General features: G+C 39.3%; 1 protein-coding gene across 1 annotated transcript in view; it reads left to right on the forward strand.

The window, feature by feature from the left end:
* Window positions 1–26,510, forward strand: part of LOC105989936 (chromosome unknown open reading frame, human C1orf168) — a 63,396-nt gene that overhangs the window by 34,456 nt on the left and 2,430 nt on the right. The window contains 8 exon segments of the mRNA XM_013022206.1: window positions 10,651–10,765; window positions 10,859–10,899; window positions 11,793–11,856; window positions 12,742–12,840; window positions 14,616–14,644; window positions 15,338–15,398; window positions 18,285–18,371; window positions 22,782–22,872. Coding sequence (XP_012877660.1) covers window positions 10,651–10,765; window positions 10,859–10,899; window positions 11,793–11,856; window positions 12,742–12,840; window positions 14,616–14,644; window positions 15,338–15,398; window positions 18,285–18,371; window positions 22,782–22,872 — 587 coding nt within the window.

The raw sequence follows: 26,510 nt of genomic DNA on the forward strand, positions 1-26,510 counted from the left end.
TATTGTAAAGATACTGTACAGAGTGGTTACAGTTACATGAGCAAGGTAATGCGTCCATTTCCTATCTGGCATTGTTACCCCCTCCTTCATATTTCCCCTCCCATTCCTTTGGTCCCCATGCCCCCCCCTGCAAAGATGTAAAGTTTGTTTTCAACATACTGTCATGTACAGCTCATTGTTACAATGGGTCATCCTGTATCCTTATTTCAGCATTTTGTTATTTCCCTTTCCCTCCCCAGATTATAAAAATGTATATACAAGATGCAGGACACCAGAATCAAATACAGTGACAACAGGGGTTGTACTATGGGGGAGAACATGAAATTGGAGAGCTTCTGCATGGCAAAGGACATAGCTAGATCAATAGAAAGCCCATAGACTGGGAGAAGATCTTCACTAGCCATACAGCGGACAAGGGTCTCATATCTAAAATATACTTAGAACTCAAAAAATCAAATCCCCCAATAACAAATCCTCAAAGAAACAACTACCCAATAAGTAAGTGGGCTAAAGACTTAAAGAGAAAAAAAAGCCAGAAGTGGTAGTGTGGCTCAAGTGGTAGAGCGCTAGCCTTGAGCTGAAGAGCTGAGGGACAGCGCCCAGGCCCAGAGCTCAGGCCCCATGACCGGAACCAAAAAAAAAAAAAAAAAGACTTACAGAGAGACTTCTCTGAAGAAATAAGAATGACCAATAGACTGACACATGAAGAAATGCTCAACTTCTCTAGCCATAAAAGAAATGCAAATCAAAACAACATTGAGAGTCCACCTCACCCCAGTTAGAATGGCTATAATCAAGAACTCTAATAACAACAGATGCTGGAGGGGATGTGGCCAAAAGGGAACCCTACTACATTGTTGGTGAGAATGTAAATTTGTTCAACCACTTTGGAAAGCAGTATGGAGGTCCCTCAAAAGACTCCACATAGAGCTCCCCTATGACCCAGAAATCCCACTTTTAGGCACTTACCCAAATGATCACAAACATATATATGTGTGTGTGTGTGTGTGTGTACATGTAATGTAATTCTATGCCTCCATCAGAAAGAATGACACTGCCCCATTTGTTAGGAAATAGAAAGACATGAAAAAAATCATATTAAGTGAAGTAAGCCAGACTCAAAGAAACATAGGTCCCATGGTTTCCCTTATCTGCAATAACTAGTATATGTCTAGGACAAGCAAAAAAGGTCAAAAGGTATGTATATATGACCATATAACCTGATGCTAAGAGAAATGAACCCCAAGATAGGGACACAAGGGGTTTTATTTTTGTTGCTGTTCTTCTTGATGTACTTATAATGTACTATGTGGAATGATTTTTTAACCCACTCTCTGCCTGCTAGTGCCATGCTCACACTTCAAATCTATCCCCCAAATCACATCTAATGTTGACTTCCTATCACTTTTTTGCTTCTCACACTCTAATTTCACATGCTTGTCTTTCCAAGACACCTGAACAGTAATATTTCCATATCTGAACTGTGAATCAAGCCGTTCTAGACTCAGGACCACTAAATAGTAACCCTGTAATCCTTGAGAAGTGTATTTATTTTTATGGGCAATATAGATAATACTACTAACTTCCTAGGACTCTTTTTCCATGCATATAAAGCATCTGGTTCATGTATTAAATAACATTAGATCTCTCTCACTTCTTTTTTTTTAAAGTGTTGTGTGTAGCATGTCTTACATTGTAATTCAGAGTTTTTCTGTGTACATGTTGAGATCAGAGACTGTTTAGTGCAGGTTTCCTATCCCTCTGTCACCCTGACACAACGTCTGGCATCATGGTGTTACTAAACAAAACTATGTTCAATGAAAGGATAAAAGGATATATCAAGTGTCAGTTTCTGAGACTATAGTGAACTGGAAAATTTGAATAGTCTCTTGACTCCAACAAGTAAAGTACAGATTAAATGTTTTAAACATTCATCACAGATCTGATATAAAAGGCAAGCCTGTACAGATAACCTCACAGGTGAGTTCCAGAGCTCACATTTGCCCTGAAGGTTTTTGTGGAGGTGAGATTCCCCAGAGCACCTGAGGGCATGGTGCGCAGAGGGTTGGAGAGGTGCCCTGGGCCTGCCCAAAGCACGTTCATCATAGGAGACTTTGGTCTACAGTTAAGGCACTGTGTTAATAAGCTCACCGTGACTGTAATGAATACCTGAGTTAATCAATTTTTAAAAAGGAAAGGCTTATTTTGGCCCGGTTTTAGGGATTTCAGCCTGTGTTCATGCAGTCCTATTGTGTTTGGTCCCATGGCGGGGCAGCCCTTCATGGTAGGAATGTGTTGAATAGCTACTTTCACTTTGTAGCAGGTGAGAGGTAAGGGAAGGGGCTGAGGTCTTACCCCCCCCCCCCAGAGCATGCCCCAAGACCAAAAGACCTTTCACCAGGTCCCATCTTTAAAAGTTTCAGGCTAGGGACCAAGCCTTCACGGTATAGGCCTTTAGGTGGACAGTTGCTAAATGGTAACAGAAAATAAACATATACATTCATGCTTTTTTTGTCAGTCACAGATCTTGAACTCAGGGCCAGAGCATGCTCCCTGAGCTTTTGTGTCAAGGCTAGTGCTCTACCACTTTGAGCCACAGCTCGATTTCCAGTTTTCTGGTAGTTAATTTAAGATAGGAGTTTCACAGATCTTCGTTGCCAGGCTGGCTTTAAACCACAGTCTTCAAATCTCAGCCTCCTGAGTAGCTAGGATTATAGGTTTGAGGCACCAGCTCCCTGATTACATTTATACTTTAAGATAGCATGGAGTCTTTAGCAAGCACAGTCTACCCAGTTAGATTCTGGTACCTGGACGAAGGTGGGTAAAATTAAGGCAGCTTAAATTTACTATGATTTTAAAGAAAGTGGTGTCAGCTTAGTAGATCTTCCATACAACAACGGAAGCAAAGGTAACTTCTTTAATATCTCAGGTTTCAAATAATATCTACAAGTAACATTGTTTTAAAAAATTAGCACTTGACAGCTAATGTGTATAATTCTAACAACTCAGGAGGCTGTTATGAGAATATTGCTGTTTAAAGCCAATCTAGGCAGAAAAGTCCATGAGACTCTTATCTCCCATTAACCACCCAAAAGCCAGAAACAGAATTTTTGCTCAAGTGGTAGAGAACTAGCCTTAGAGTAAAAACTCTGGAGCGAAGGATGCTGGGAAGATGGCTGAGAAGCAACAGGGAGTCACCCTAGCTCTCGCTAATCAAATAGAGGCTTAGGATCGTCACACTAACTTTACCTCAAGAGAAAGACCACAAAGAAAATATAAACAGATAGAGAATCACAAGAATGAAGACCTAATACCTAACACACAAAGGATGGAAAACTGTGAGGAACCTCCGTTCTACCCTCCCATCGCATGCCTAAGCCAGGAAAGAGGCCCCTCAGATGTGTCAGAACCTGAGCAGCACAGACAGTAACACACCTGAAGATCCTCAGTTACTGATCGGGAACGTGAGAATGCTGCATCCAGACACAGAAAACGTTCTCCACAATGCCACAAGTCAGCTCAAAACCAATGCCAGGATCTGTGAATACTCCAACTGGTACCACTCCCATGGGAGCCCAGCACTGGTGGTGACCCAGAGTGCTTAGCCAGACACACTCCCTCTCCCCCAGAAAGGGATGCCATACTTAAAGAGGGCAAAGAGGCCAGAACCCTTTCTCCCACCCCTTCTGCTTCCTGTGGAAAACCACCAGGACACAACCCTGAGCCAGAAAAACACAATTACCAACAGCCATCAGGACCTATGTTGGCTGGACACTGGATTCCCCACAGCCATTCCTGTTGGCAGGAAGAAAACCTGACCTGCTACAAAGCAGCAAGGAAGACCTCCCTGCACTGCCCCATACAGTGCCCACCCTGTCCAAGGCTCACACCATCCCAGAGGTTTGAATAGCGCTCCCTACCCTGTGGGAAGTAGATTCCAGACAGGATCTTGAGTGGGGAAAATTTCCCCTTCCCCCTCTTTGGGAGCCCACCCGCCTCCGAGTTTACACCTGGCCTGGGGAACTGAGTGCAACTCGGGACTCAAAGTGGGGATGATTTCCCTACCCTGCTCTGCGGAAACCCAGCCCTCCTCTCGGGCTCACACCCAGTCCTGAGGCTTGAACACAGCATTCCACCCCAGGAGAAGTAGACGCCAATCCGGGACTTGAGCGGGCATCAATCTGGGACTCAAGTGGGGACAATTTCCTGAGGGAACCCACCCCTCCTCTGAGGTTCACACCCAAACCAGCGGTTTCAATGCAGCTCCCCACACTGTGAGAAACAGACACCAGTTCAGGGCTTGCATGGGGACAACCTCCCCTTAACGCATAGTGGAAATCTGCCCCTCATTCCCCCCCCCCCTCCTCACTCCAGGGCTCAAACAAGGTCTGGGGGTTTGAATGCTGCTCTTGGCTCCTCTGGAAGCAAACATCAGTTCAGCACTCTGGCCAGGGTGACCTCCCCACTATACCACCTACTCCAGACGCCCAGTACACTAGACTGTTATGTATCATATAACTGGAACTCACCACTGGCCCTAAACCTAAGCCAAGACACCAGACTGCCTTCACACCACAGAGCCCTCACAACTGACCAGGACATATTATGCTGTTTGCACTCCCCTGAGCTGAAAGTTGCTAAAGCAAAATCCTACAGAGATCCACCCAGTGAATCACACTCCACCACAACTAACTTAATACACAATCTGAATGACCTGATAATCTCTAAACCTAAATGAGTAAATTACAGTGAAAGATTATAAAACAATCAAGGTAACAAACCAAATTCAAAAGCCAACAACAATCCAGGGAAGGATTCCAATGACAGTAAAGAAGAGATAGAGGACAAAAGGACCATTAAAGTAAGAATGAGAGGACTGGCTGATGAAATAAAAGGGGATATCCAAAAACAAACAGAAAAATACAAGGAAGAAATGGCCAAGAATATACTGGTCACTCAAAAAGATATGGAGCCAGGCATCAGTGGCTAATGCCTGTAATCTTAGCTACTGAGGAGATCTGGGGATCATGGTTCAAAGCCAGCCCAGACAAGAAAGTCCATGAGACTTATCTTCAATTAACCACCAGAAAACTGGAAGTGGCACTGTGGCTCAAGTTGGCAGAACGCTGGCCTTGAGCTAAAGAACTCAGGGATAGTGTCTAGACCCAAAGTTCAAGCCCCAAAACCAAAAAAAAAAAAAAGATACAGAGAAAAAGAAATGCTTCATACTCATTTAAGCTGAAATTAACATCCTGAGAATTGACTTCATTAAAGAGCTTGGAAACATGCTCCATTTCCCTACTGCATACCACAATTGAAAGCATATGCAATAGAATAATTGAAACAGAAAATAAGTATCGGAGTTGAGCATAAAACAGAGGATTAGAACGAAAAAATCAAGTTTGGTAAAAACTCTCAGAACATGCCAAAGGGAAATCCAAGAATTAGGAGATTCAGCCCAAAGATCAAGTCAATGGTAGTGGGGAGAGTTAAAAGTTAAAGGCATTGAAAAAACCTATTCAAAAAAATAATAACAAAAAACTTCCCAAATCTCAAGAGAGAAAAATCTCACCCATCTGATAGAGGCATACAGAACTCCTACTTGACAAGATCTAAGAAGAAATACTTTTAGACATATCATTATGAAAATTCTGTACTTAAAAAAATTTAATTTTCAATGCAGCAAAATCAAACAAGGAGCTATATTACAATGGAAAGTCAATCAGAATTGCTGGTGATCTCTCCACACAAACTCAATGCAAGGAAGGCCTGGAATGGTATAATTCAAGCCTTTAAGATCAACAACTGCCAACCCAAATTGGTGGACCCAGTGAAACTATCATTCACATTTGACAGTGAGACTAAAACTTTCCATCACAAACAAAAATTAAAGGAATTCATGAACACTAAACCAGTATTACATTATATACTAAAGAGAAGCATGCAATCTGAACAAAATAATTAAAGTCAAGGAAACACAGTATCACTAGAAGACTAGTTTAGTAACCACGGGAAGAGGGAAGATGTAAACTACAGGAAAACAAGAAAATGGTAGGAAACATAACACATCTTTCTATAGTAACTTTAAACATTTACAAACTCAATTCCCTAACCAAAAGACATACAGCAGCAGATTGGATCGAAAAACAAGATCCATCTATTTGTTTCCTCTAAAAAGACCATCTCACAGTCAAAGATAAAAATAAATTTTGAGTGAAGGATTAGAAAAATTCTTTCATGGAAATGCATCTTGCTAAAAGGCAAAAATAGCTCTATTGAAATCTGATGAAGATAGATTTTTTTTCATTGAGACAAGGAAGGTTATTGCATATGAAAAAGGAATGATCCATGAAGAAGAAATCACAGTGGTCAATATTTATGCGCTAAATAATGGAGTACCTACATATATTAAACAAACACTCTTAGACTTACAGAACACGATAGACCCCAGCACAATAGTAGTGGGAAATTTCAACATTCCACTCTGACAGGACAAGGAAAGAAGCCTCTGAATTAAATGACACTTTAACCCAAATGGGCTTAACAGGTATCTACAGAACATTCCACCCAGCAATGACCCAATTCACATTCTTCTCAGTAGCCTGTAAAATGTTCTCCACAATTGATCGTATCATAGGACACAAAGAACTTAAGCAAGTACTAGAGGATTGAGATAGCTCCTTGCATCCTCTCTGACCACAGTGGAACCAAACTAGTTCTCAACAACAAAACATATTGGAGAAAACACTCAAACACACTAACAAACTACTGAATAACACACAGGTCTTGAAGAAATAAAGGAAGAAATTAGTAAGTCTGTACAATTCAATGAAAATGAAAATACATCACAAAGAAACCTCTGGGATACAGCAAAAGCAGTGCTGCGAGGGAAGTTCATAGCTCTAAGTGCACACATAAAACAGAATCAGCTCAAGTACATGACCTCATGATGCAACTAAAACTGCTAGCAAAACAAGAACAAACCAAACCCCAAACTACTAGATGGAGAGAGATAGTCAACATTAGGGCAGAAATTAATGAAATAGAGACTAAAAGAAAAAATATTCATAAAATCACTGAAACAAAAAACTGGTTCTTGAAAAAAAATCAATAAAATTGACAGACCACTAGCTAGACTGATGAAGAAAAGAAGAGATTCAAATCAGGAAAATTAGAGATGCCACAGGAAACATTACAACAAACATCCAGGAAACCCAAATGATTATAAAGTACTTTCAACACCTACACTCAAATAAGATGGAAAACATAGTAGAAATGGACAAATTTCTAGAGACGTAAAACGGCCTAAGCTGAACCAAGAAGATATAAACCAGTTAAACAGACCCATAACACACAAAGACATTGAGGAAGTACTCAAAAGGCTTCCAGAGGAAAAGCCCAGTCCCTGATGGATTCACAGCTGAATTAGGTAAGAATTTTTAAGATGAACTAGCACCAATATTCCTTAAACTTTTTGAAGAAACATTAACAGGATGATTATTCCAAACTCATTCTATGAAACACATATCACACTCATCCCCAAACTTGGTAAGGATCCAACAAAAAAAGAGAACTATATAGATCAGTCTCTCTGATGAACACAGAGTCACATCTCTTCAATAAAATATTAGCGGCTGGGTGCTGGTGGCGCATACCTGTAATCCTAGCTACTTAAGAGGCTGCAATCTGAGGATCATAGTTCAAAGCCATCCCAGGCAGGAAAAGCTGTGAGACTCTATCTCCAATTAACTACTAGAAAACCAGAAGTGGAACTGTGGCTCAAAGTGGTAGAGCACTAGCCTGAGCAAAAAAAAAAACCCACAGGAACAGTGCCCCACAACTAACAAAAAGAAAAAGAAAAAAGAAAATAAAACACTAGCCAACAGAAGCTAGGAAGAGAAGGAAAATTCCTTAAAATAATAAAGACTATATATGAAATACCAACAGCCAGCATCATACTGAATGGTGAAAAACTACAACTATTTCCCCTAAAATCAATAAAAAGACGAGGATGTCCACTCTCTCCACTCCTCTTCAATATAGTTCTGAAATTCCTAGCCAGATCAATAAGGCAAGAAAATGACATAAAAGGGATTCACATAGGGAAAGAAGAAACAAACTATCCCTTTGCTGACAACATGGATCTCATACCTAAATGACCCAAAAAACTCCATCCTCAAACTCCTAGAGCTAACCAATCACTTTGGCAAAGTAGCAGGATACAAAATTAACCCACAAAAATTAGTAGACTTTCTGTATGTCAACAATCAAAAAACAGAAAGGGAAATCAGGAAAACAACTCCATTTGCAATAGCCTCAAAATTAAAAAATAACCAACCTAGGAATGAACCTAACCAAAGATATAAAATATCTTTGCAGTAAAAACTATAAAAATTTGAAAAAAAATCAAAGAGGACGTTAGAAAATGGAAAGACCTTCCATGTTCATGGATAGGTAGAATCAATATTATGAAAATGGCCCTAGTGCCAAAAATGATATATAAATTCAATCAATCCCCATCAATTCTTTACTGAGATAAAGAAAAATAACCTACATATTCATATGAAACAACAAAAGTCCTGGGATAGCCAAAAGCAATTCTAGGCAAAAAAAAAAAAAGTAATGAGGGTGGTATCACAGTATCAGACCTAAAGCTCTACTACAGAGCTATAATAACAAAATCAGCTTGTATTGGCACAAAAATAGAACCAAAGATCAATGGAATAGATTAGAAGACTTAGAAATAAAAACATACACTTATGATTACCTGATATTTGATAAGGGAGCCAAAGACATACAGTGAAAAAAAATGGCTTCTTCAATAGTTGGTTCTGTGACAACTGGGCATCCATATGCAGAAAACTAAAAGTGGATCCCTGTTTGTCACTATGCACTAATATCAATCCAAAGTGGATTGAAGGTATTAACATCAGACCCAACACTTTGACACTACTACAAGAGGGTAGGAGAAACATTAGAACTGATAGGTATAGGCGGAAACTTCTTGAAAGGAGTCCCAGGGGTGCAACAGATAGGAGAGAAACTTGACAAATGGGACCACATCAAAATAAAAAGTTTCTGCATCACTAAGGACATAGTTACTAAACTAGAAAGACAGCCAACAGACTGGGAGAAGATTTTTACCAGCAATACATCAAAGACCTAATATCCTATAAATATAAGGAGCTCGAGAAACTAACCCCTCCTAAACCTAATAAGCCAATCACTAAATGGGCAAAGGAGCCAAGGAGAGATGTCCCAGAGAAGAAGTAAGAATGGTAAAGAAACATATAAGGAAATGCTCATCATCGTTGTCCATAAAGAAAACACAAATCAAAACTCTGAGATTCCATTTCACCCCAGTTAGATTGCCCAACTTTGTGAATTCACACACACACACACACACACACACACACACACACACACAGGTATATATCAAAATGAACTCCAAGATAGAGAAACAGGATCTCTCTCTTTTAAAAAAATATTTTTGATGATTCTGTCTTTTCTCTATGTATAGTGCATTTGCATGTATATCTTCAGGAGAGTTGGGGGGGGATACAACACTCGAGGGGAAAAGGGTTAATGCAGCAATGGAGCCCACCAGACACTGATGAAAGTGAACTATACAACTCATAAGTGGAGACAGGAGGGAGGGACTGGGAGAAAGGGAGGGAAAGGAAGACACTGTCCAAAAAGCAATGTTCTCATCACCTGACTCAAGTAATATGATCCCTCTGTAATCGCCTTTATAATAACAATAAAGTAAATTAATAAAAGAAAAGAAGAGACTGCAAAGAGTTTCCTTCCTCTTCTCGGCTCTCAATCACATGGGGAAACAGCGCAGCAAGAAGGCCCTCAACTGTAGCCCTGGAGAGAGAGTGTCCTCACTGGAACCTGACCATGCTGACACATTCATCTTGAACTTGACAGCTTCCAGGGCTATGAGAAATAGCATTTCTTTTTGTTGGTATGTTTAGAAAAAAATCTCAGGGACAGCACCCAGGCCCTGGGTTCAAGCCCCAGGATCAGCACCTACTTAAAAAAAATCAATGTATAAACAGGAACTAGGACCCATATCTGTAATCCCAGCTGCTCATGACTGAGATCTTGTATTTTAGTTCAAAGCCTGCCTTGGCAGACAAATTTGTGACATTTGTATCTCCAATTACACAACAAAAAGCTGGAACTGGAGGTGTAACTCTGGTGGGAGAGTGCCAGCCATCAGCAAAAAAGCTGAGTGAGAGGAGGAGGCCCTGTTACTGGTATAAAAAAAATCCAGTGAATATTGTACCATACATCCGTTTAGATAGAAATGAAGATGAAATAGATCTATATCATTCGTCTGGGAAGATTACCAAAACCCATTCTACTTTAGAAAATGATTTTAAAGAAAGAAAGAAAGAATGAGTGGGGGATAAAGAAAAATGAAAAATAGAAGTCATAAATATGTACTCCTTTTTGGCTACACTCCTGTAAGCGCTATTATCATTATCCTTGCCTCAGAGAGTTATAACTGGAGTGGCTTGTTCAAGAATCACCACATACCAAGGTCACATCTGTTTCCACTCATTTCATTTGCCTCTTCTGGCTCTTGCTCCATCACCCATGCATGTGTATGAATGTGTTCTTGGCTTCTATTTTCCTCAGGTGGGTACGTGCAGGCTTTGGAAGTGACTAAGGAAATCTCAGATTCAACAGCCTTCAGGTCAAGTTCCCCTTCAGAAGAGACCTATGATGATGTGGAGTATCCTAAGACAGACGTGTAAGTACCTGCAGTCATACGGCTCGACAATGCCAATGTGGTGGGACTGTAAACTATAGCAAGTCAATGGCCTTTCTGTCCTTTCTCCCACAGACCAAAGCTGGACTTTTCAAGCTCATTTGCCTCCGAGAGTGGTACGTAGAGGAACAGCAATCTCTTCATTTCAAAAAGGGAACTGAGGACTGAGGACTGAGACCTGTAATGATGCACACAATATATGAGTCAGGTTTTGAGCCTTGGGTTCAGACCTTTAATCCAGCATTGAGCTAAAGTCAAGCTATGAAGAAAGAGATTCCTCCAAACACATTTGGTTTCCTTTTGTACTTCCAGCACAATGTCTCATGTTTAAAAAAGACTCCAAGCCCGGTGCCAGAGGCTCACGCCTGTAATCCTACCTACTCAGGAGGCTGAGATCTGAGGATGGAGGTTCAAAGCCAGCCTGGGCAGGAAAGTCTGTGAGACTCTAATCTCCAATAAACCACCAGAAAACTGCAAGTGGTGCTGTGATTCAAGTGGTAGAGCGCTAGCCTTGAGCTAAATTGCTGAGGGACAGTGCCCAGTCCCAGAGTTCAAGCCCCACAACCCATACACACACACAAAAAAAAGACTCTAGTTGTTGCCTACTAAATATCGGAAAGGTGGAGGGAAAATGAAGGAATCTGTTGATAAACTTTCTTTTACTAAGTCAGATCAGATTTTGATTCAGAAATGAGTCATGTCATTCCTACACAGCTCTATAGAGGTTTAAGTTTTTAAGCATATTTATGAAAACATATACATTTTAATAAAAACTATTGAAAGGAATGTACTAACATGTATTCAAATGCACTGTTTTGTTTGTTTGTTTGTTAGGTGTTCATCTAAAATCAGGTTTAGTAATAGAAGCCTGAGGTAGTCTTAGTCCAGGGCTTGGGGAGCTGAGGCAGTAGAATCGAGCAAGACCTTGTCTCAAAACCAAACCAAACAAACAAGCAAGCAAAAATTATTGTTATTAGGACTGAACATAGTTTTCTTTATTTACTTTCAGAAGAAAATAGTGAAGAAATGTATGAAGATATCTATAAAACAAAGAGCAACCACCCCAAAATAGAGTGAGTTTCTTTTTTCTTGGCTTTGTGTATACTCATGGTATTTTCATGTGTTAGGTGTGGCAGAGTTTAGGAAATGACCCTGACCCTGCGCCTGTCCTTTAGGATGGCCTCATATAGACTGGCGATAGAATACTAGAACTCTATGTGGTGATCCTTAGGGTATTTAGAAGTTTACATTGCTTCACTATTAGTGAAACTTTCTTTAATTCCATGTTTACATTTCCTGGGTCAAGTGAATGACTATAACTTATCTTTGTCTTTACAAGTTAGGGACGCAAGTTCCTGGGATGTGGGTATTATTTAACATCTAGTAATTCACTGTTATCAAGAACTGAACAAAATTGTTTAAGGGCACATTATTTGTCACATTGTGGGAAGGAAAACCAACAAGGGTCAAAAGTAAGAAGAATAAGGGTAGAAGGGAAAAGGATCCTAGTCTGGGCATGGGAGTGAGATAATGAATCTGTCAATCTTCCTCTTTCACACCAATGAAACAAACCCAGAAAGACATTAGGAAGGATCTTGATCGTCAACTAGGCATTGTTTTGCCACAGCCCTGTAATATTCAATAAATTTAAAATCACTGATATAATTATAAACCATCCTAATCCATTTCTCCTCTAAAAAGAAGAAAGTATTCCACAGACTACCAAAATACACATCTTGGAGGTATATGAAAGTTGCATTGCTGTATAATTAGATCCTCTGTGTCTGGCTGGTGTGCGCTACTTTCTATTAGAATCTAAACAAAGAAAGGGGTAGTTGTTGGGAAGACATTTTTTTGAGTTTCTTTGAGTGGGGTATGATCTGGAAATCCAACTGAAGCCTTCCATATCTTTAGTATTCTCTCAAATTTCATGGTATTTATCCTCTGATTCCTCTTAGTTTAGATGGAAAAGAAACACTTAAAAGACTCCAACATTTCTTCAAAAAAGAAAAGGATAAACTTAAAATGAAGAAAACCAAATCAAAAGAAAATATAAGGTAAAAAAAAGTCCCATTTTATCTCTCTTTCTTGGAGGGGATTACACCTGGGATGATGGTCCTCTCTTAACAGTGAAAGAAATTCTGGGAACTAAAACCCCAGGCCTGGAGTGAACCACAGCCATAAACTCCAATGAGAAAATGACATGTCCAATTTGAAAAACCTGATATGGACAAATTCATCAATGAGAGTAGAGGGAAAACCTTAACCCAGCAAGTTCCAGATTGAAAATGTTGGTACCTGTTCATGCATTATGCTATTAATGATGTCCTTTTATGCTTGCTTGGCACCACGAGTCCCAGCAGTATTATCTGTATACAATGCCATCTTGAATTTGTCTCTCTCACAGACAGCAATATGTGGAGGGGGAGATGCGGTGTACTGCTGAATGGTTTATATATCTCAAAGTCTTAGACCTAGAACCAGGACCTCCAAGATAGCCTTGATAACTGCTAATATTTAGTGAACACATACACACACACACACACAGTGAATATATAACCTGAGTTCTAGATTCAAGGGTCACTTACGCTGTTTATTCAGATTGCCACCATAGCAAACCACTTCTATTTTCACTCACGGGGTAGCCATTCCATCCAGCACACCCTGGCAGACTACTGACAGCTCACTCTGAGCTATTGGTACAGATCATAGAGTTAGGATCTGTGTATCTATATGCTGGGCAGGGATGGTAAAAATCATTTTCTGAGACTATCAGCTATATTGAGATGGAATTATGCTACGCTACCTTGAGATCCTTTTTTAATTATAAAGCTTTAAAGTGTTGCAGCTTGCAGTCTGCTTGTTTGTTAGCGCTAGATTCATCAAGTGAGCCCATTGTTTATCTATCAATCTATCTATCTATCTATCTATCTATCTATATATATATATATATATATAATTGTATTGTTATTATCAAGGTGTTCTACAAAGAGGTTATTCCCTAAGTCAGGTAATGAGTACAATTCTTCTTGGACAATGTTTACCCCTTCTTTCACTTTCCCCCAGTTTTCCCCTCCTGTCCCTGCCCACAGTTGCATAGTTCATTTTTCACACAGTGTATATTGAGTGCCACAACTGCATTTGTTCACCCTTCCCTTCTCTATTTCTCCAAGCTACTTCAAGGCTGAACCTCTTACATACTCAACCCAAAGGTTTGGTTCATGATAGCTGTTCCAATAATACCTGTAAGACTGAATTTAAATTAACACTTAAAACATGTAGTTATTTTTTTCTTTGTCTACTGCTCCACAGTTCTTTCCATGTGATCTTCTTAGCTGTAAGATCAAAAGAGCAAAAGCAATCTGGATGGATCACATATATTTTCCCTCCTAACAGCTGACCATCTTACCTGGGCTAGATTTCTCTCCCTCAGTACTTCCCTGAAATAACCACATGGACAGGGTGTAGTATATGCAGAGCATCCCGGTTAATTCATGTGTAGCTTCTTCTGTCCCCTCAATCCTTATGCACATTGGCTGTATTTGATGGGCCTCTTAGAAGACCAACAGACTGAAGCAGGATTCTCTAGAAAGACAAGGTCAGGAAGCAGGGAAGCTTGAAGTGAGTAATTGGGAAATGGAGTCCCAGGCAGACCATGGGAAAAAAACAACTCACTTTGAGCAACGCTGCAGGCTCGTTTCACATGCTTGCCTTGAGGTATTCATCTGGATTCAGACACCCAGCCATCGACATGTTAGTTGGTATGTCTCAGCCAGGCTTTCTGAACATGACTTTTTCCTTTAACCTTTTCGTGTTTTTTGTCAATCAACAGGGCGTTTTCCATTTCCCTGCCTGACTTAGGTAAGTGACATTTACCTGCGGTTGACCTTTGAGTCCTAGTATATTCCGCAGCACTGGTATATTCAGTGACAAGGGAAGAAGAAAAATCCTCTAAACCTTCCCATAGCCAATGAAAAATAGGTCCATCAAAATCAGGAAAGCACTTACACAGTGATATTCCTTCCTTTGGGGACAATAGAAAGCATTTATTAAGTGCTACCGTGTACCCGACTGTAGAGTAGATGTATTTCCCTTAAAATCATGGAGAAACAGATGCAAACCTCCTTTGTAGAGAGGCTGTAAGAGCCACACTCAAGCTTTAGTGATCTGGGGTTTGTATTCAAGTCTCTCTGAGTATGAAATCCATGCACTTTGCATTATACCACATCCCTTTTGGTTGATTTGGTATCCAGATCAGTTTATTAAGGTGTAATAAATTGAATTTGAGCAGAATGTAGTGGCTCATGCCTGTAATCCCAGCTGGAAATGGAGAGAATACTAGTTTGAGCTCAACCAGGGAGAGAGAGAGACTAGGATGCCTCACTATTTTTTTCAATCACCCAGTTGAATTTCTTTCCAAGAGAATGTTTCTGCTCCAGCCTCTCAGGCTTGAGGATACACTTGTACAATTAGGTAATTGTGTATTAGTTTGGAAAACCAGCAATTGCATAAAGCATACTAACAATCATGATTTTGAGTCTCTCTCCACTCTAGGACTTAAGTCTCAGGAAGTTATTATCTATGATGATGTGGACACAAGTAAAAAAGAACCAAAGTAAGTAAGTTTACTGTTCCAGTCCTCCCTGCTGACATTTGACATTTCCTGACACCTCAGTAAATACTATCAGAGCCATTGTTTCTGGTCCCTGGAGATGGAATTCAGTGTATAGTCATCTGCTATGGAGGGAAGACAATGACTATCATAGGTGGTCCCATGGTCCTAGTGGCCCCAAAGGCCCTGGAGATTTGGAATCTGTTCTTGTTTCTTACCTTTGGATCTAGAGAACTGAAAATCTGTTTAGCACAATTATTTAATGAATTCCTCATACCTGAAAAAATTCAGGAGAGCAATGACTATTTGATAGACTCTGTGTTTTCAAAAGTTACATATCTATAATTTGATAAAAGAGAGAAGAGAGAGAGAAGAGAGAGAAAGGACCCCTCTCTGGCTATATGACTTTCTTTTCCTCTCACCCAAATGGCTGAGGATAAAGATCAACCACTCATCCTCATCCATCCTACTCACTCATTGCAACTATACTTTTGTTCCTGTCAAATCAGAGAGCTAAATTTTGGTAAAGTCACTAATAGCCCTTTGTTAAATCCAGTGGAAAATTTCAAATTATCAACCTGAGCTTCTCTAAAATATCTTAAAATTCTGGTCATGCTATCCTCAAAAGAAAATTATCAATGCTTCCCTATGTTTGTATATTACTACTACTTCTCATTCCTTCTTTTTGTCTGCTCTCTGTGTGAAAGAGAGTCTATGTGTGTATATGTATGTGTGTGTATGTAGGTATCTGTGTGAGTGAGCAAGAGAGAGAGAGAGAAGGAGAGAGACCTATTTCTATACTTATATCTTAAAACTGTTCCTGAGACTTCTGTAATGATACTATTTTTTTCAGTACTAGGAATTGAATTCACAGATCATACATGCTGGGCAAGCACTCTATGGCCTCTTATTTTTATTTTATTTTGAGGTGGGGTCTCACTAAGTCACAGGCTGGCCTCAAATGTGTAATCTCTTTGCTTTTGCAAGAAGCAATTTCATTTCAAGCAACTATCTCTAAGAAAAAAAGAAACAGATCTATGCACAAAATACCTATTTCAGGGTGTTTATAAAATAAGAACCTAAGTGTCCAAAAATATAGTAAAATTCTAAGCACATTACAGCAGATTACTCAATAAGACCATTTAAATATATGCTAAATATATAGTGAATCATTTCCAGTGACCTGGAGAATACTTAGACTACAATGACAATTTTTAAATAGCAGAGTATGAAATTGTTATGTATTGCATAATCTCAATTCAGCTCTTAAAAGTATTTGGAAAAAATATTTAGAAGAGAAGTTGAATACCATTGAAAGACTATGCTTGTTTTGTCTCCTGTTTCTTTCTGTTGCCCCCAATTTTTTAAACACTCAGGGTATGCTACTTTACACTCAATGAAGAAAATCAACTGGAGCCAGTCATTGTCATATCTATTCCCTGCTCTAATGACAGTAGCTCCTTCTTGACACAATGTGCCTAGTGCTGAGTTTGTGATGAATATAATTGGAATCTATGTCCTGATTCTACCTTCTGGGAGCTTAGAGAGAGGAAATACATGAACCCAGAAGTTAGGAGTCATTGCTGAGCTTCTGATGGGGTCAAAGGTAACAGATATTGAAAAGACAGAGGTCAGCTATCCCTAGACAAGTCTGAGAAGGTTTCTTAGAAGCATTCATTTCCTTTGCTGCAGCCATGCTGGAAAATACTGAGTCCCTGGCAATCCTGTTGGGCACTTGTGACCACAATCTGCAGGGAACAGTGACATATTGTGAATCATCCACCAAATTGCTTGAACTGAAAGTCTCTGAGTTCACCATTTTCCCAGTTGAGAGCTACTGATATGTTTGGGTGCCCACACGACAGATACATTGATGGTTAATAAAATATGCTCCTTTTTATGCTTATGTCAATGAAGGATGTTCTCATAGCTTTGTGAAGAAGTGTTCTGAAGTAGAAGGTAATCTGTGAAGGACCACAGACTTTGGAGTCAGATACCTACATCCAATGCTATTAGCCAGTGTGACCATCCATTTCCTTCTTTGTAAGACATTACAGATCACTACTTTTCAGGATCAATGCAGTCATTATTATGAAAACTGAATGAGATAAATTTAGTAAGATGCCTAGCATAAGACAGATGCTCACATAGATGCTCAAATACATTTAAAAAATGGCTTCCCTATAATTGCCTTTCTCTTCCCCATGTCCTCTTTTTGTCCAGATCCCCTAATGCCAAATACTAGTTGGCTTAGCCCTGACTCATGGTGTTCAGTAGTAGACATAAAGAAAGAGGCTTATGGAAGAGAAGAAATGTGATTACAAGTAGGTTAATATGGTTTCAAATTTAGATCACTACAGATTAGGTGTGAGCAGACTACAGCCTGTGAGCCAAATATGGCCTGCTATTCATTTTTGTAAATAATGTCACATGAATAGAACTGAGCTAGGAACTTAGTGACTCATTCTTGTAATTCTAGCTACTCAGTTGGTTAACAGCTGGTGAATCTGGTTCAAAACCAGCCCAGGCAGTCCAAGAGATCCCATCTCCAAAATAACCAGCAAGACGCTGAATGGGAGGCCTGTCTCCTGTAGTAGAATGCCATTTGAGCAAGCAAGCCAGGCAAATGCAAGACCTTGAGTTCAAACCCCAATATTAAACAAAAGAAAAAGAAAGAGACCAAAGTATCATTGAACAGTTGCCACGGAGGTGATACAGTGGCAAAGCCTAAAATATTTACTACGTGATTTTCCCCTCTATTATCAAAATATAATTCTAAATGGCTTTTTGATATTTAGTGAAAAGAGTTATCAGGAAAGTATTTGTGATCCTATCAATGTTTAATAGATCACTTCTAACTTAGTTGGCTCAAAATAATTTTCTTCTCAGCAATGAAGATAAACTGAAAACTTGGAAGCCGAAGTTTTTTAATCCAAAGGGGAAAAAAGAGAAGGAAGATGCCAAAGGAACAGAAAGGTAGGAGTACAGGTGCACAGGAGTCCTTACAACTGCTGTGCTGCAATTCCCGCCTCTGTGAATCTACAGCAAGTCGTGAAATCTGACTCAAACTCATCATCGACAAAATGAGAGCAAATCTTCCTCACAGTGCAGCAGCTAATCTTTGAATTATAAAAGACAAGGATAACCTTCAGCTCCACACATTTACCTTCATCCTCATCCTTTCTACTTTTGGGAGAAGAGGAATGATGGTAAATGGAAAACTTCTAGGCTCCTATCAGACTATAAGAATTTTTCCCCTAAAAGATAGAACACCACTTAAAACTTGCATAAAAGGCCTAGAAAAGGAGAAACTAAATATCATGTAAGACTGATTTCCTTAAAGTACAATATAATTCTAGTTATAACTATACTTAATTTACTTTTAAAAAATGCTTTATTTGCCAGGCATGGTTGGCTCATGCCTGCAATCCTAGCTACTCAGATGGCTGAGGTATGAAGGATATTTGCTTTGAGGCCAGCAGGCTGGGAAAGTTCCCTAGGCTCCATCTCCAAAATAACCAGCAAAAGCTGACCTGGAAGCATGCCTCACGTGGTAGAACATCTGCATAGCAAGTGTGAAGCTCTGACTTCAAATTCCAGAGCCATCAAAAAAAGTATAAAGGCTTCTTCAATTCACATTCTAACCTTCATTCACAGAATTCAGGCCCACTGCCTGGATTTTGCTGACTTGGGTGTTAGCCAATCTCTGTGCTCCACTCTCCTCAGATGCTAAGCTGTGGATCCAAGGGAATTATTTGAGCAAATGTGTTGGGGAAACCCTTAGTAAACAGTCAATGAGCCATGAACAGTGTTGTCTGTCTGCTCTGGGAAACCTGTCTAGAAAAGACTTACTGGGGCATGGCAAAAGAAGTCAGACAAGGGTCTCCACCAAATCTAAACACAGAGCAAGACACAAGATGACCATTCTCTTAGGTTTTATTTTCTTTGGTTTTAGACCTGATGTAATTTGTTTTTCCCTGGTTGAAAAGATATATAGACTAGAAAAGCAGGTTTGTTTTTTTTTTACATTTAACTTCCTGTTTTTACATAGGTTTACCTCACATAGCAAAACAGAGGGGGAAGTTATCAGTAAAAGTTTTGATTCTTCCCCAACAGAGCCTTCAGCATATGGATGCTTATGAATATGTCTTTCTAGGAAATAAATTTCTAGTACTTTTTATGTCTTAAAACAAACTGACATAATAGGGCATGTTTATGCCCAACTGATTAAATGTGAAAATATGGTCCCAAGGCTATTGTTAGTCCTGTTGATTGATGGAACAGTTTCCTTTAAAATGGTTTCTTTCTCTACCAGGAAGAAATACTTTCTATACTATTTCACTCCTTTATATATGTGTGTGTGTGTGTGTGTGTGTGTGTGTGTGTGTGTGTGTGTGTGTGTGTGTGTGTGTGTGTATACAAGGCTTCACTTGGCTTTTTTACTCAAGGCTGGTCCTCTACCACCTGAGTCACAGCTTCACTTCTGGCTTTAAAAAGTTATTTGATGCTAACATCAGAGGGGTTACAGTTACATAAGTCAGGCAAAGAGTACATTTCCTTTTAGACAGTGTCACCCCTGTCCTCACTCTCTCCCACTCTGGCTCTTTGCTGCTTAATTGGAGCTAAGAATCTTCTAGATTTTTTTCTGCTAAGGCTGGCTTGAAGCCATAATCCTCAGATCTTCACCTCTGAGTAGTTAGGATTACAAGCACGAGCCACCAGCACCTAGCTAAATGTTTTTCTTAATAAAAGATGGTGGCAACCAGGCCATGCAATCAGGCCTACATGGCCTTAGTAGGTGATATCTGTATAGAGAAAGGGCAGCTCTTAAGCTGGAAAGGAAACATAGGTTGTTGAGGACAATTATTAAAAGTTTATGTGAAAAAGTAACTCTGCTACACTGCTGGTGGGAATTTCAACTAAGGCAACCACTGAGGGAATCAGTACTGAGAGTCCTTAAAAACTAACAGTGTGAATCTAGCTTTTCACCCCACCAGACCACTTAGGCATACAGACAAAGAAAAGTAAAGTGATATGCAAGAGAGATACCTGCAGAACTATGCTCACTGAAGAGCTATTCATAGTAGCAATTCGTATACTAACAACCAAACTGTGGAATCAGCAGAGGTGCCCAACAACCAATAAATGAATGATTAACACATGGTACATATATGACACAGAATATTACTCAGCCATAATGAAAAATGGAATTACATCATTTGGAAGAGAATGAATGGAACTCAAGCTCATCATGTTAAATTAAATGAGCTAAACTCAAAATGGCAAATATGTTTTTACTCTGTGGATTATAGCTCTAAAACACATATACATACACATCTACAAAAAAAAAAATATATATATATATATGTTTGTCTGGGCATACACACATGCATATAACATGATTGCAGTTGTGTCACTGTTGGGGAAGAGGGAAAGAGAATGATGGGGGAATAATATTGGAATACACTGTATATAGATGGCAGAAAGAATCTAATTGGAAGCTGTTGAACAATAGCAAGTTAGGGGGAAAAGTTAAAGAAAGCAAGGAGTTCTATTTAGCTAAATTATAATATATGCATGTGTGAAATACCATGGTACCCTTTGCATCATGAGCATATGCAAAAACAAAAAAAGAATGACAGGAAACTAAAACAGTCTCTGAGGGGTAGGGTAGCTGCAGGGCTGGGGGGCATGGTATATTTACATGCAACTATGCATGTATGCAAATAGACTAATGGGTGAATTTGACCAGGGTGCCCTGTATACCTGTATGGAAATGTCACGATCAAATCCTCCTTATACAACAAATACATGTTAACATTACTTTAAAAAATACTTTAGAAAGTAATAAAAGCTCATGTAGCCTACTAACAGGGTTGGATTTTCCCTGAAGGCAGCTGAGAGGCACTAGAAGGTTTTACTCAGGCAATATTATGATTAATTACATTTTAGAAAGGCACCCTGGGAAGCAGGTTGTAGAGGGAGGTTTTAAGGAGAGGCAAGATGATGGTATTTTGAGCAAAAAGTATTCAAAGAAAGAGATGCAGGAGGCACATTGTAATAGAACAGGCGGGCAGACTGGGTTGACAGTTCTCCTTCTGTCCATAGACAGAATGATGAAGAAGCAAAACGCATCTCACATTCCAAATCCTTCAGAAAATGGGTAGTTCATTGTGTTCATAGACTTGTAATTCCCTGTTATGGTTGAAGGGTTGTTAACACAAAGGGCAAGCCCCTTACCCACTGTTGCTGGATACCATTAGATCATCTGAAGAATTACACATTTCCTTACACTTCCCTTCAGTAGATTTTTTTTATAGTTCTAGACCTGATTCTGAAAAGCTCGTCTCTTTCTCCCTTTTAATTCTTTTCTTTACCTTTCCTTCCTTCTCTCCCTACCACTCTTTTCTCCTCCCCTTCCCTTTCCCTACTTCCCTCCCTTTTTCTTCCTTTTTTTCCCCTTATTTATAAAACTAAGGTTTGAAATAAAGTCCTTGCACTTACAAGGCAGGTGCTCTGCCACTTGAACTATGCCCCAGCCTTTTTTGCTCTACTTTTTTTTTCATTCATGCTTCTGTCCAGGTCTGGTCTCACACCACAATCCTCCCATCTATATCTTACACAGAGCTGGGTTGACAGATGTGAGCCATAGCACCCAGCTTATTTTTGAGATAGAATCTTACTAACTCTTGCCTGGGCTAGCCTCAAGTTGGGATCCTCAGATTCTCCTATCTCTGCCTCCCAAGTTGCTTGGTTTATAGGCATGAGCCATCATACCTGTCTCAGTGTTTCTTGTTTACCTTAAATTGTTTAATTAATTTTTTAATGTTTTAAATTCTTAGCTGAACGTATTTGTGAGGTATACTATAACATCTACTATAACATATATGTGTATGATGTAAAATGATCAGCTCAGAGTACAATCATATCTATCACCTCATTTCCTGGTATCGGGAGCAGATCCTCTCTGCCAGCTGTTTCAGAATATATAATTAATTGCTGTCAACTACATTTTACCTACTCCTAGAAGTCATTCCTGCTCTCCACCTGTACTTCTTGTACCCATGAGCTGTCCTCTATCAACCGGATTTAATCCTAAGTTACCATAATATCAAAAAACAGTTATTTTCAGTGGTGAAATGCATGCTTAGATCTGTGAGGCCCTGGCCCTAGCCAACTGGGGGAAAAAAGCGCATACATGTATACACTAAATGGTAAGGAAAAGTGATTTTTAGCTGTTTTCACTATCTGCTCTAGTGGGTATAAATAAATGCACAATATAGATATATAACTTTATATAACTATTCACATATAAATTTGTATCTGTATTTATCTTGTAACATTTTATTATAGCACATTTAACTCTCTCGGCATTTTTCTTATCAGTTTTCCTTCTAGAAATTTCTTCAGAACCAAGAAGCAAAACTTAGAAAATAAAATGGAAAGAGAAGAAAAACTTTTTAGAGAAAGATTTCAGGTATGTTGCCTTATAAAAATGAAAATGAACAATATTAACAGCTTGGAACTTCTACCTTTTTTTGTGAAAATACCGTACAGAGGGGTGACAATTACATGGGCAACGTAATGAGTACATTTCTTATCAAGCATTATTGTCTCCTCCTTTGTTTCCCCTTCCCATCTCTTCCCATCTCCCACCCCCCTACTCCCACCACCCCGGCCAAAGTTGTAAAGTTCGTTTTGTGACGTAACGACTTGTACATCTCATTGTTGCAATGGGTCCACCTGTATCCCTATTTAAACAAATTATACCAACACCAAATACAAAGAAAGCAGGGGTTATACCATGGGGGAGGGACATACAAAGCAACAAAGAAATCATCTTATAAATATGTTAGAAACAATCACAAGAAAGAAAAAACATTTGAATACTTATCTTGGGCTTTTTTTTCAACTTTTTTTTTAGTTTTTATTTATTTTTTATTGTGAAAATAATGTACAGAGGGGTTACCATTACATGGGCAAGGTAATGAGTACATTTCTTATCAAGCATTGTAGCCTCCTCCTTTATTTCCCCTTCCCATCCCTTCCCATCCTCCCCCTGGCCCCCCACCTAATCCTCCCGCCCCCCCCCAAAGTTGTAAAGTTCGTTTTTGACATAAGGACTTGTACTTCTCATTGTTGCAACAGGTCCACCTGTATCCTTATTTAAACGACTTGTTTATCCCTTCCCCTCCACAAATTCTTGGGGGGTTTATTTCACCTAACATCAACTTATCTGAGCTTTTCTGCTTATCTCAGACATATACTAGTTATTACAAATAAGGGAAACCATGGGACCTATGTTTCTTTGGGCCTGGCTTACTTCATTTAATATAATTTTTTTCAAGTCTTTCCATTTCCTAACAAATGAGGCAATGTCATTCTTTCTGATGGAGGCATAGAATTCCATTATATATACCACATTTTCTTGATCCATTCATCTACTGAGGGGCATCTGGGTTGGTTCCATATCTTAGCTATGGTAAATAAGGCTGCAATAAACATAGTTGTGCTGGTAGTTTTAGTATGGTCTTGTTCGTGATCATTTGGGTAAATGCCCCAAAGTGGGATTGCTGGGTCATAGGGAGCTCTATGTGGAGTCTTTTGAGGAAACTCCATACTACTTTCCAAAGTGGTTGAACAAGTTTACACTCCCACCAACAATGCAGTAAGGTTCCCTTCTGTCCACATCCCCTCTAGTATCTGTTGTTATTAGAGTTATTGATTATAGCCATTCTAACTGGAGTGAGGTGGACTCTCAATGTTGTTTAGATTAGCAGTTCTTTTATGGCTAGGGAGCTTGAGCATTTCTTCATGGGTCTATTGGCCATCCTTCTTTCCTCTTCAGAGAAGTTTCTCTTTAAGTCTTTAGCCCACATATTTATTGGGCAGTTGTTTCTTTGAGAATTTGTTGTTGGGGGATTTAATTTTTTGAGTTCCAGGTATATTTTAGATATGAGACCCTTGTCTGTTGTATGCCAGTGAAGAACTTCTCCCAATCCGTGGGCTTTCTATTGATCTTGCTAGCTATGTCCTTTGCCATGCAGAAGCTCTGCAATTTCATGCAATCCCATTTGTCCAACCTTTCTTTGATTTGTTGTGTTTCTGGGCCTCTATTAAGAAAATTTTGGCCTATGCCAAGAAGACCTAGCATTTCTCCTATTCCTTCCTGTAATGTTTTCAGAGTGTCTGCTTTGACTCTGAGGTCTTTGATCCATTTGGAGTTGATTCTGGTGTAAGGTGATACATAAGGATCTAGCTTTAGTTTTCTACAAGTATTAACTAATTTTGCCAGCACCATTTACTGAAGAAGCTGTCTTTCTTCCATTCTATTTTTTAGCTCCCTTATTGAAGATTAGATGGCTGTAGGTCTGTAGGTTCATTTCTGGGTTTTCAATTCTATTCCATTGGTCCTGAAGTCTGTTCTTGTGCCATTACCAAGCTGTTTTGATTACTATGGCTTTGTAATAGAGTTGAACTTTGATATTGATATTCCTCCAGCACTATTCTTTCTGTTAAGGATCATTTTTGCTATTTGGGGTCTTTTATTGTTCCATATGAATTTTTGGATTGCCTCTTCTATTTCCTTGAAGAATGAGGTTGGAATGTTGATAGGTATCCCATTGAATTTGTAGGTAGTCTTAGGAAGTATTGCTATTTTCACGATGTTGATTCTTCCAATCCAGGAGCATGGGAAGTTTTTCCACTTTCTAAGTTCTTGAAACTTCCATCTTTAAAAACTGAGTCTCTAAGAGAGATGTGATCTTTGACTAGAAAAAGCTGACATTCCAGATTAATTTTTTATATTTGCATATTTGTATGCTTTTTGTATATGTTTGTATATTTCTAAGCTATTCTGTGTGGCTTTGTTCCAATGTCATTTCTCCTTCCCTAGATCATCTGGATAAAAAACCCTCTCAGCACATTTTTATACATCTACAATACATAATTTTTTTTGGTTGGTTGTGGGACTTAAACTCATGGCCTGGGTACTGTCCCTGAGCCTCTTTGTGCTCAAGGATAGCACTCTACCACTTGAGCCACAGTGTCACTTCTGGTTTTATGAGTGGTTAATTGGAGATAATGGTCTCAAGGGGACTTTTATGCCCAGGCAGAAAAGATCCTGAGATCGTCAGGTCTCATCCTCCTGAGTAGCTAGGATTACAGACATGAACCACAGGCATCCAGCTAATACATAAATCTTCTAACACTGATTGGTTACATTATGGTAGATACATATATGTATTTCCTGAAGCAAGTTTAGATCCCTTTGGAAGGTGATCCTATCTTATGTAAGTTGCTCCTCAATTCCCAGCATAGAACTGTGAAATGTTCAGTGAATGAATGACAAAATAAACAAACATCAGAGATATTTGAATGAATGAATAAAGCAGCATCTGAAACATTTTGACAACTTATTGTCATGAAGGGTCCTGGGAGCACTTTTCCACAAAGTTCAAATGATCCTTTGTGATTTCATGTATTGTCAAAGTGAGAAACATGGTTAGCAACACCCATGTGCACTGAAGTCTCCCCAAATAAAATCCAAGCTCCCTAACATGGCCTAGAAAGCTCTTCCTGTCATCTTCCTGGATGTATCTCCTGATGCTCTGACCTTGCACTTTCTGCTTTGGCAGCAAACTGCTCATCATTCTGTCCTAAGATGACTTTCCACTTTGGGTCCTGCTATCTCCCTTGTCTAGGCAGTTGCCTAGAGAAAGGCTTGACTTGTTCATCTATCAGGACTCAGCATCATCTCTTCCAGGAATACTTACCGAAACCTCCCTAATTTTAAAAACAAACTCTTCTATTCAGAAAAATACCTAAGCCATCTGTAGCTTATTGCAATTACATATTTATCCTATGAAACTATGAGTTCCAAAGGGAGAGGATTATCTTATTGATCCTCAGAGCAGAATATCCTACCTAACACTGAAAGCATCCCAAACTATTTCTGAATGGAACTAAAATAGGAATGCTCTGGGGTTGGGGATTTAGCTCAGTGGAAGAGTGCTTGCCTGGTAAGTGCAAGGCCCTGAGTTCAGTCCTCAACCACACAAAAAGGAAGGTAGGAAGGTAGGAAGGAAGGAAGGAAGGAAGGAAGGAAGGAAGGAA

Source organism: Dipodomys ordii, unplaced genomic scaffold (assembly GCF_000151885.1).
Source record: "Dipodomys ordii isolate 6190 unplaced genomic scaffold, Dord_2.0 Scaffold61, whole genome shotgun sequence".
In the NCBI taxonomy this organism is placed as follows: Eukaryota; Metazoa; Chordata; class Mammalia; order Rodentia; family Heteromyidae; genus Dipodomys; species Dipodomys ordii.